The following is a 12,479-nucleotide window of genomic DNA, read 5'->3' as shown; positions in this document are numbered from 1 at the left end:
ATCATGTCCACTACTCTATACTGTTACATAAACCTTTACCCTTGTTGTTACCCTGTCTTCTCTGAGACCCTGAAAACATGGGGGTTAGGGAAAGGGGTGAGCTACTAGAGCCCAGTGAGCAGAACAATAAAAAACATTTAAAACATGCTATCATGAAATGCGTCACATCACAACCAAATCACATCACGGATGGACTGACCCAAAAATCCCTTTGCTCTGTGCCCGGCCCTCAAAGGAGCTCCTCAGGACTTCTGTTACATACAATAAACTCTGTGCCCGGCCCTCGGTGGGGCTCCTCAGGACTTCTGTTACATAAACATAAACATTAGAGGGCTAAAGGGTCCTACACTGTGTCCGTCCCCATCGACAAGTAGTAATGCAATGCGTCATCTTCGTGAACACTAATGCAAATACACCCTAATATAACATGGCATTTATGATGCATGAATCATGCTAAAAGCTTTCATTAATTTTCAACCATATTTCAGTTCCACTCACCTCTAGCAACTGCTGTATCACCTCTGAACAACTAACTCTGTGGGCCTCCCTGGTTCCTCGGGTCCGTACCTACATAGGTGGACTCAAATGAGGACCAAACATACTCTATCATAGCTAGAAACATCTCCCCAAAAACCCCCTAAAACATCATAAACATGCATGGCAAAATGGGCAAAGGAAGGCTGGACAGGGCACCTTCGACGGCCGAACACCCTCTCCAGATCCGAAAGTCAGGCACTTTCGGCGGCACCTTCGGCGATCGAAAGTCCCTTCCAGATCCGAAAGTCCAAACTTTCGGGGGCAAGATTCGGGGGCTGAAAGACCTTCCAGAGCCGAAAGTCACCCACCTTCGGCGACATGTTCGGCGGTCGAAACTTCTCTCTAGAGCCGAAAGTCCAAACTTTCGGGGGCGAGTTTAAGCGGCCAAAACAGCCTCCTCAAGGGGTTCAGCGGCTAAACCTTGCTTCGGCGGTCGAACCTGAGTTCGCTAAGAAGGCAGAACTCGGGTCAAACATGCATACTCAGCCTCCAAAATCAAACCAAACATTCTCAACATGCAACCAACCTCTCATAACCATACATATACCCTTATCCATGCATATAGGAGCTTAAAAACTAGTTTAAACTTCAAAAATATCATAAAAGCATCAAATATGGCATATGAGCAATATATCCTTTAAACCTCTATATCCACTTAAACCCTACCATAAAACTCCCTTATACTCTTTAAAACTTGCTTAAAACATAAGGGGAGGTGAGGATCCATGCTTACCTCTTGAAGATCGAGAGGATCGATGGTCCTAACTCGGAGATGTGGAGGAAAACGATCCAAAATCTCCAAAACTCTCAACTTTGTCTTCTTTTGCACAAAACTTCAAAACACAAGTTAAAAACTCATTAACGCTTGCATGATTTGGAAGAACAAGAGGAAAACAACCAAAGGATGACAAAAACCTACCCTTGTACGAAAAGAGAGTGAAAACACACTCCATTTCCAGTCAACGGGGCTTTTATAGGTGGCCAACCGACTCTCCTTCGGCGGTCAAAGCTGCATGCAAACCTCCACCACCTTCGACAGCCGAAGTAATTTATTAAATAAAAAATAAGTAATTTATTAAAATTATTTAATTATAATTTTATTAAATAAAAAATAAGTAATTTATTATTATTATTATAATAGAGAATAAAAAACTAAATAATCTTACAATGATTTAAATTGCTGCTAAATTATTATTTTATGAAATAATAATTTTATGCATTCTGTTAAGATAATACTATCTAAAGTATTAAATGTAGTATATATATATATATATATATATATATATATATATATATATATTAATTAGTATGAAATTGACATGTTTAGAGATAATAATAATAATAAAGAAATAAGAAAGCTTGACATGTTGCAGAAAAGGGTATGCTTGGGATTGGAAATAATTGGTGCTTTTTCAAATGAGAGGGAATGTTATAATGTGAGGAGGGAATGGAAATGGAGCGAGCCAGCCTTTTTGTGAGGAAGCCAAAAAGTTGTAAAACTTTTTAGAGTTTGGCTCAAAATTGTAGGGCATTTATTCATATTCATATTATTATTATTATTATTATAAAGGGAGAATGAAATGAACAATGATGCCTTTGGCTGTTAGCCACACTGTTTCAGGCATTGACATAACCCTGATGGCCTGTAGAAGATAGAGAGAGAGTTTCAATTTCATGATTGCCAAATATCAAAGTGGACTAACAAGTAAGCTATTCACTGTGGTATGGGCCACCATGATGCTAAAAAGAAAGTGTCATAACACCCTCAACCAAAAAGCTCTCTGGCCCTTTAAATCTCACAAAATCCTATGCCTAATCATTTTTCTTCATAATTTTTCAACATTTGAGTGTGGGATTTTAAAAAAAAAACGCACAGTAATCAATTTCCTGCTCTTCCCCACTATGAAAATTCCCAAAATCCTAAATGGGTGGTTCATAATTTCCATGTATGTTTTTTCTATTATCTAGTTGATTTTTTCATATATTAAAGAAGAAAAGAGATGAAAAATAGGTAAAATAAATTGAAAAGTAGGAACATAGCTTTCCCAAGATTCAAAATTTAAACACCATAGTAAAGGTGAAAGTTGTAATAATATGAATAATTGGAAGTGAAAAAACATGATGATCTATCAATCAATGAGATGAAAAAGATAATCAACTTTATGTATATATGTATTATGATATGGTTGCATGCAAAATATTGACACACTTTGGTAATGATAACAGTTGCAGAGGACTGCTTTGCATTTCTTGCTTTTTCTCTTATTTTGAGAGATCTTTGAAAAATTAGGACATCATTTTGCTTATTGTCATTTCTCAATGCCCATTTTGGAGGGAAAAAAAAGTCACTTCCTTTTTGTCATATGCACACCATTCCTTCACATCTTTCCCTTTCAATTTACTCATATATAAATATATAATTGTCCTAATTTTTTTTTGAAAATAGAAATTGGAGATTGGAGAATTAGAACTTGAAGTCTCTCAGACTTATTCAAATATACTTACACCAGATTAAATCCGTGAACGCATATGTAACTGCCTAATTAAAATTAAATTTAAAACAACACATGTGAGTTTGGCATCATTAGAGCTCTTAAATTCTACTAAATTTTAAGGATTATAATGTAAATTATTCTTATTATTATTATTATTGATAATGTTTTTCTCCCAAACTATTTGTTCAGAAGGCAATGGACAGACAGAATTAACCAATAGGAAAAGGCACTTTTGTCCAACAGATATACAGCTATGGGAAATGATCTTTATCTAAGTTAGTGTCAAATTTACAATGATTAGTAATTTTATTTTTTAAATTTCAATCAACTCCTTAATAATAATATTTTGTGTCTAAAAGCATCATCTCACAAAATACCATACCAAACTCTCTCTCTTTCTTTCTTTCTATATTAATTTTTTTTTTTCAAAAAAAATTTGCATCTGCTATATATATCCAGTTTATATTACTCTCCTCTCAATAAAATTTTGAGCATATAACACTTTAAGCTTAATTTTATTTTTTGAAATGGACTTTAAGCTTAATTTTAAAAAGTTAATACATTTTGAAAAGAATATAAAAAGAAAATGAAAAGGGAATTAATGGAAGAAATATTAAAAATAAAAATTGAATAAAAGCAATTTTTTTTTTAAAAAAAATAATGATTCTCTGAGCCAATATGATTGATTGATTGATGGGTACATTTCATTGGTGATACTTTAGTACAATACAAGTGGAATGTATAATACCTTACTACTATTACATATACCCTTGAAAAAAAAATCAATAAAATAATATATATAAATAAATAAAACACTTAGATTGCGGCCGCCAAAGATTCCTCAAATCTCGCCACCAATCACTCCTAGCTAAAGGTGAGACTTCGTATTCTCATACTATACATGAATCATAATTTTTATTTACATCTATACGATATAATAAATATAATTTTAATTAAAATTATAGTACTTTACCATGTTAACGATAGAACAAAAAGAAAAAAAAAAAAAAACCCAGCGCTATGACCTAGATTTTTTTTTCTTCCATCTCTTTTCTTGAATTTATATGCAAATATTAAAAAAAGAAAAGGAAAAACAAGACCAGCGAAGTGATGGTACGAGGAAGGACACAAGGTTTGATTTGTGGTTGTGTTGTATCCGCTTGTTTATTACATTCTTGATTGAGCTTCTTACAAGAGTCAAACAAACTCAGACATTCATAAACAAATTCATACTTTTCAAACCCATTATCGAATTCAATGCAAGAACAAATAGTATATATAAAGAAAATTACCATAAAAGAAAGCAGATGAAAGAAAGGATATTATTTACATATATAATCAAGATGAAAAATAATAATAAATAAAAGAAAAAGGGTGTCTAATATTATGTTGAAATTAAGTCACGGTTAAGATGGAGAGACAGAAAAAATATTCTTTCTTTTTCATGCATCAAAGATACTCACCATCATTTTTGCTTTTGCTTAATTCTGTTTGTGATCTCTAACTTCTTAATGCTGATTATAATATACATATATAATTATATATATAATTTTAAAATTGCTAATCTGAAGAACAAATCCATGATTCCACCATACCTTCACTTCTTGCAGCTGCTACATTCTCTGGCCCTTTAATATTTGATGAAGAAGCAGGGTAGTTCAATTTCCCATTGCCAACTCTTGGCTGTGAGTTGCTGTAATTGCCATTTACGGACCTTAACATCCCTCGGTCACTCCCGTTTGATCCCACTCCATCTCCCCAGTTTGAAGTGTGGTTGTTGTTCTCGTCGTCGCCGCTTCTTCTTACTGCTGTGTTTGATGATGATGATACTATGTTTGGGAGTCCTGTAAGGTTCGGGCTAACATGGCCATGGCTCAAACCAAAATCTTCGAGCGAACCCATTTTCAGATGTGAATCATTTGATGGAATTTCTAACGACCCTTGTTGTGCTTTGGTGGCACCAAGAATGGCTGAATTGGTAAGTGTGTATTTAGGAGTGGGTTCAAGGAGAGAGTGGAAATTGAAAACTGGGTTTTGCATGTTGATGTTGAGTAAATTCTGTGGCTGTTTTAGAAAGCCTAAATCAGAAGATAGCTGGTAGTTAATGGAAGTTGAAGAATTAGTACCAGTAGTATTAATGCCAGAATTAATGTTAGTTGGAGTAGTGGAAGCCATAGCATCGACCATTGACGATGATGAAGAAGAAGAAGAGAGAAATGGTGGGGGTTGTTGGATTTTCTGGGCAAAAGGTCTTAAAAGGTAAGGAGGCGTGGGATGTTCCAAATGGGCAGCTGATCTCAAAGTCGAAGCAGTGCCAAATAGATCAAGCCTGCTTCTTGGAAAAGACGAGGATGTGAAGGGAGGTGCAGGGATCCCAGTGAACTCCTGAACCATGGCTCGGAAATTAGTCGTGTCTGTGGTCAAAACAGTGGTTGGTGCACGCCTCGAAGCTCTGGATCTCTTCTTTGGATTCCGAACCATATTATTGCTACTTATGGTGGTATTGGCCTGATCATTTGAAACTGAAGCTGAAGCTGAACCCGAACCTCTCGTGCCACTTTCTGGTCCTTGGGAGATTTGTAAAGAAGGAAAAGTGCCTCTACTTTGTGGTTGGTTGGTAAAAAATTGTTGGGTTGGTGATGAAGGAGCTAAAAAAGCACCAAGATCAGTGCAAGTCGTCTCAGATCTTAAGTTTTTGGACCAGACCATATCAAGATTGAGAAGTGAATTTGGGTTTGTGAGAGGCGGTGGTGATCTTGATGATGATAAAGGATCAAAGTAGTTTGATAAAGGGTCAAACATGGATGATGAAGAGGAGTGGGTTTGGTGGTGGTGGTGGTGGTGGTCTTGTGGTGGTGGGGGGTTAGGCATGAGGCCAACATGACTTAATGGGTTGTTGCTGTTGTTCAAGAAAGCTGAGATGGACTCGGCGCGTGAATCATACTCCTCATCTCCACCACTAGAGGACTGCACACTTCCACTATTACCAGAATCCATTTCTCTTCAATACACAGACACAAAGAGAGATAAAAGGCAAAGACGTGAGGAAAGAGAGATGTGCAAAGAGATTTTGCTTGCTTACTTACACAGACCCATTAACGAGAGAAGCTACAAAACAAAGCATGAGATAATAGCAACACAAGACAGAGAGAGAGAGAGACAGAGAGAGATCTTCTGGAAGAATAGAGCTAACAGAAAGTACCCAAGTTCTCTTTAAACCTCTGATCTTCAGAGAAGACAGTGTTTGGCTTGCCTTTACTGTGTCTTTGGGAAAATTGGTATGTGCAAACAAGAGAATAAACAGCTAGCCCATGGAACATGGAAGTTGATGGCTGCAGCAGGAGAGAGAGAGAGAGAGAGAGGAGGAAAACGAAAATGGAAGTTAACTCTTTGATTTTGTTTTATTACCTGATATGGGGTTGAGGAGAATTAGGGTTTTGTTCCAGAGAGGAAAAAGGCAGAGAGAGAGAGAGAGAGAGAGAGAGAGATTCTACTCTTCAATGGAAGGGAAGCGGCTTGCTGTTTCTCTCAAAAGATCAGGGTGGGGCAGATCGGTGGTGGTGATTGGAATTAAGCCAGTACCCGCTACTGGTCAAAGTATGCGAGAGTTGTGGTTTTGATTCCCTGTGTGAAACCAAGAAAAAGATCTCAGGTATATGGGAGTTGTTGAATTCTACTTCTTTGTATTAAAAATTAAATCAACCCCTTTATTTATTATTATTATTATTATAACAACAATAATAATAATAATAATAATTATTATTATTATTATTATTATTATTTTTATGGAAAGTATGGCTGTTGAATGATTTACAGAAGGATATCAACCATCTTCCAGCTGATAAATCTCCATTTATATATAAATCAAAGTAATTAAGGAATTTAATTATTAGTACTCATCTAACATTGTCTTTGATTTAATGCAATGCTTTCAGGGGTTAGGTCTAATGATTGCCAAAGTAATTATTTTCAAGGAAAATTCATGTTTCTTCTCAAAAAGAAAAAAAAATCATGTTGCTATATTCATTTCTTAATTTATACCGATTAATATTTAATAAAATATAATATTTTAAAATAAATATAATTAAAAAAGTAATAAAAATAATTATTTCATATAAAATATATAAAAAATCAAAATAAAAAAAATTATTAAAAAAAAAAACTACACATATATGTACTTAACAACTTTGACCATTTGCATTTTTTGGTTATAATTGAAGAACCTCATCAGAGAATATTTCACAGTTTTGCTCTGCTAAAACTTATTCAAAATCATGATTAATTTTTCTTTTTGTTATATTCTTCAGCGTCTTCTTCTTCTTCTTATTTTTTTCACTATTAATTACTGAATAAAATTGATGAATTAACTGTTAAAAATAAAAAAATAATTAAGCAATAGAACTCAAATCTGAAAATAGATAGATCTGTTCAACAACATCCTAAGTTGCTGCAACTATCAAAACTAAAAAGAAAGCCAAACATATTAATTTATTAATACTCTTAAAATATTTAATTTTAACTGATTAATTAAAATAAAATCGATTTAACTGTTAATATTTAATTGATAAGTATAAGTTATTGATTTTCAACATGTAAATAAATTATTATACATTTAAAAATTATTTAATATGTAATAATAACTTCGTCTCTGTCTCCTATTTAATATGTTCTTGTCCCTACAAAACCAAACCCTAACCCTAAACACCCGAGTCCAACGTCTATTATTATTATTATTATTATTATTAATTTTTAATAATATTAATTTACTGCATATACAATAATAATATAAATAAATAGTAATATATAAAAAGATATAGTAAAAATAAAAAATAGGGCCATTAATAAAATTTTTTTAATAGCAATATTTATTATTATCAATAATTATTTTTTTAATTATAATCATAATTTTATTATAAATATATATATTCACAATTTATAGTGATAATATGGAATGATTTATATATTTAGTAAATTTTATAATTTAACAAGTTAGTAATGTTGAATAATTACTGAGAAATCTGAATCTGAATTAAAATAAATATTAATTAATCATGTAAATCAATGGAAATAGGATTTTAAGTTTGCGTTAAGTGGTTGACAGTTTGTTGGATAGTTACTTGCAGCAAGGTTATGATGAGCATACGTAAGATAATGATGCACAGAGTAAGAGCCACGTGGCAAGAATTAATCAATAATCACTTACCTAATTATGTGTGATTTAAGTTACTTGCAGCTGTAAAATTAGAGAGTTTTAACTGTATACATACTACAAATATATGGATTGATGGGACCTCCAATCCTTTTCAATCATATTTAAGCCTACACTTATTTAGACCGTTGGATTAATTGATAGGTATCTTTATATTCTATCCTCACAAAATCAATAATTTCAGCTAAGAGGATAATGCAAAAGAGAAGTAGATGATATTGCAATTGGGGGCTCCCATGATCAACGGTCTACAATAAGCTTTTATGCTGCCTAGATCTGATTTATAATGGATGAAAAAAATAATAATGAGATTTACTTATTTATATTCATTGTCAGCGGTTTAAATTTGGACAAAAATTGTCCTGTTAAATATTAGATTAAATTGATATTCATTTGTAAAATATATATTATGCTTCATTAATTTTTTTTGTTATAATGGTTGTAGCGCTAATATCACTTGTACTTGTAGTTGCTCAATACTCAAATACCAAATGAAAAATGTAGTTGCTCAATACTCAAATACCAAATGAAAAATGTGAAAGTGGTTTTTGGTGAACAATGTAATAAAAATAAAAAAAATAAAAAAAATAAAAAATAAATAAAAAATAAATAAAAAATAAAAAGACAGAAAGATTTATGAGTTTGGATCGATATTTGAGAATTGTCCTACGTTTCGGAAAAGAGAATCCTTTTATTCACAATGAGTTATAGAGGAAAAAACATCACATATGAGCACAAGCTCGAATACAGATCAATAAATGGCATAGAAAAATAATCTCAACGCTTTTTCATTTTGCGCACTTTTTTACCATCCAAAATAAAGGGACATCTGCTCCTTAAATAACAGACTCAACAATCTTGGCCTCTCATGAAAAAAGACTGAAAAGCCCCTCAGTTCTTTTAAATGAAGGCGGGTAAATAAAACGCCATTGTTCCTCTTAATCATTTCAAACATTTTGAGCACTTTAAAAAATTCATGCTTTCTGATCTTCTGAACATTCTGAACTTTCGCATCTAGGCTGCTCTTGCCCTGGCGAGTCTTCAAGCTTCCGAGCTCTCAAGTCTTAGCGAGTCTTCGAGCCTCCGAGCTTTCCTCCTTGCCTTGCAAGGTTTCGAGCATCCGAGCTTCTAGAAAATTGGCCTGCCTTGACGAGTATCCGAGTTCCACCAGCCTTGTGAGTATCCCAGACACTCCAGCCCTTCTTTCATAAGGCAGGTCGACCCTTCCTTATGGCAGGTCGGCCTTCAGCAAATTGTCCTGTCAACAGGTCGTCACACCTCATCAACACGTTTGATCATCTACCAGATCGTCTACTGGTTGTCTGATTTCTCTCTATTTTTACCCAGAAGTTTCGAGCACTTTTAAAGAATTCGAGCATCAGTCTTTCAATTCTCCACCTTGCTTGAACTTTTTCAACTCATGTGAATCCTCGTTCCTTCTTCGACCTGATCCTCGTCACTCTTCGGTCAGCGTCAATGAGTTCAGTGTCCTTTTGAACTTGTTGACCATTAAAGTTTTGGTGAGTGCATCGACAGGGTTTTCTTGGATTTTTAAAATCTTGACAATGTCTTAAGATATTAAATCTCTAATGAAGTACAATATGATATCTATGTGTTTGGTTCTTTCATGATGCACGCTGTTCTTTGGCATTCTGAGAATCACAAAACACCTCCAATATCTCTTGTTTGAATCTGAGCTCCTCCATCAGACCTTTTAACCAAATTCCATCTTTAATGACTTTTGTTAATGCCATATACTCTGCTTTTGTGGTCGAAAGAGCTACGACATGCTGCAGACTGGACTTTCAGCTTATAATATTTCCATCAACAGTGAATACATACCCTAATACCAACCTCCTTTTGTCCAAATCAGCTGCATAATCAGAATCACAAAAATCTCTGACTTTCAGACTTGATTCCCTGACATAATTGAGCTTCAACTTCTTTGTTTCTCTAATATACCTGAGTACCCATTTCACAACATTCCAATGATCTCTTTCTGGTTTGCTCAATAACCTTTGTTTCTCTAATATACCTGAGTACCCATTTCACAACATTCCAGTGATCTCTCTCTGGTTTGCTCATGAACCTGCTGATAACTCCAACTGGATAAGCCAAATCCAGCCTTGTTCTAATCATAGCATACATGATGCTACCAACGACACTTGAATATGTGACCATTTCTTTGAATGACTCATCAAACTCCTCTGAATCCTTCCTCGAACTCAGCTTGAAATGAGTCCCTAATGGAGGGTTTACAACCTTTGCTTGGTCCATTCCACATGTTGTTAAAATCTTCTGCACGTAATCCTCTTGAGATAGAGTTAATCGGTTTCCAATTCTATCTCTCTAAATGTTCATTCCCATGATTTTCTTTGTAGACCCCGAATCCTTCATATCAAATTCTGCTCCTAACATTTCCTTCAATCTCTTGACCTCTGATTAATCCTTAGCTGCTATCAACATGTCATCTATATATATCATTAGATATATTAGAGACTTCTCTAAGAAACAAAATTACTTCTCTAAAATGCATTGTCCTGCATAAAAGAGTCAAATCTCTGGTTCCTTTGTCTAGGCAACTATTTTAGACCATAAAGAGACCTCTAAAGCTAACAAACCCAACCTTCTTTCCCCTTTTCCTCAAAACCCTCTCGTTGTTTCATGAAAATCTATTCTTCTAGAGTTCCATGTAAGAACATAGTCTTCATATCCATTTGTTCGAATTCTAGATTCTGATATACCACTAATGATAACAGAACAAGGACTGAAACATGTTTCACCATAGGAGAAAAGATTTCATTATAATCTATTCCTTCTACCTGTGAGAAACCCTTAGCAACCAGTCTTGCTTTGAATCTGGATTGTTCCACACCTGGAATGCCCCGCTTTCTCTTCAAAACCTATCTACACCCTATAACCTTTTTCTTTTCAGGTTTCTTGGTGAGAATCCAAGTATTATTTTGCTTCAGCAACTTTATTTCTTCCTCTATTGCTTCTTTCCACTTTCTCCAGTCCTTAGATTGTTTGGCTTCTTGATATGACTTTGGCTTTTCAATTTCAATATCTTCTGCAGATGTGAAGGCAAAAGCCACAGACTTAGCCTCATTATATCTTAAAGGGGGTTTGATTTCTCTTTTACCTCTATCCCTTGCAAGCATATAATCACTAAGATCTTCTTACTTGGAATCCACTTCTTCCTCTGGCCTTTGTCTTGATTATGCATCTTCAGCATTCTCGGATTCATCATCTGAAGAGATTTCCTTCTCTTTAGATCTGAATGAACTCTCAATTGTTCTATGAGGAACTCCACCTTGATCTTTAGTCCTTTCACTATTCTTGTTCTACCGTATAGGAACCTGAAGAGTAAAAGTCCCATTTTCTGAGATTTGCCCTGTAACCTCTTCCTCTTTCTCTTCCTGCAGGTCCTCGAACACTTGTTCTTCATTGAATCTGACATCTCTGCTAATGATACACTTCTTCTCCTCCAGCAATTAGATCCTGTCACCTTTGACTCCTTGAGGATATCCAATGAATATCTCCTTTCTTACTCTTGATAATAGTTTACCCTAATCTGTATGAATGTAAGCTACACAACCAAACCTCCTAAAGTGTGAATAGGAAGGCTCAATCCTTGACCACATCTGTTCTGGAACATTCAACTCTATAACAGTAGATGGAGACTTATTGATCAGGTACACACACATAGATGCAGCTTCAGCCTAGAAATCTTGTGACAAACCCGACTCACTGAGCAAGCTTCTGAGATTTTCCATTATTATTCTATTCATTCTTTCTGCAATACCATTCTGCTATGGTGTATAAGCATATGTCCTGTGCCTTCAGATTCCCTGCTTCCTGCAAAATGAATCAAACTTTTGATTACAGAATTCAAGACCATTGTCTGTCCTCAATGTCTTGATCTTCTTTCTTATTTGATTCTCCGTTAAGCATTTCCATTCCACAAACTTCTCAAAAGTTTCATCCTTTGATGTTTAAAAAGGAATCCAAACCTTTCTCGAGTAATCATCAATAAAAGAGATGAAATACTGAGATTTTGACAAAGAGAAAGGAATATTTGGTGATCCACATAAATTTGAGTGAATGTAGTCAAGAATTCCCTTTGTTGTCTACTTTCCAGTCACAAAGGATTACCTGTAAGATTTGCCAAAGACACAATTTTCATAGAAACTTAGAGATGATAGATTGGTACCTTGAAGCAGAACCTTTTTTTACTA

The 12,479-nt window shown here is 34.5% G+C and overlaps 1 protein-coding gene across 1 annotated transcript; it reads right to left on the bottom strand.

Moving 5' to 3' along the window:
- Positions 1-4,340: 4,340 nt before the first annotated feature.
- LOC110629403 (uncharacterized serine-rich protein C215.13) lies at positions 4,341-6,651 on the bottom strand. The gene is made up of 2 exons (XM_021776361.2): positions 6,235-6,651; positions 4,341-6,033 (listed from the first exon to the last, which is right to left on the bottom strand). The coding sequence occupies exon 2, from the start codon at positions 6,027-6,029 to the stop codon at positions 4,593-4,595; it is 1,437 nt and encodes a 478-aa protein (XP_021632053.1). The 5' UTR covers positions 6,030-6,033; positions 6,235-6,651; the 3' UTR covers positions 4,341-4,592.
- Between the last annotated feature and the right edge of the window lie 5,828 nt (positions 6,652-12,479).

Source organism: Manihot esculenta, chromosome 13 (assembly GCF_001659605.2).
Source record: "Manihot esculenta cultivar AM560-2 chromosome 13, M.esculenta_v8, whole genome shotgun sequence".
In the NCBI taxonomy this organism is placed as follows: domain Eukaryota; kingdom Viridiplantae; phylum Streptophyta; class Magnoliopsida; order Malpighiales; family Euphorbiaceae; genus Manihot; species Manihot esculenta.
Note: the sequence above shows the minus strand (reverse complement) of the source record. Positions and strands in the feature narration are given on the sequence as shown.

What these genes read in the sequence shown, in the direction of transcription:
- LOC110629403 (XM_021776361.2), bottom strand. Translation starts at nt 6,029, where the DNA reads ATGGATTCTGGTAATAGTGGAAGTGTGCAGTCCTCTAGTGGTGGAGAT.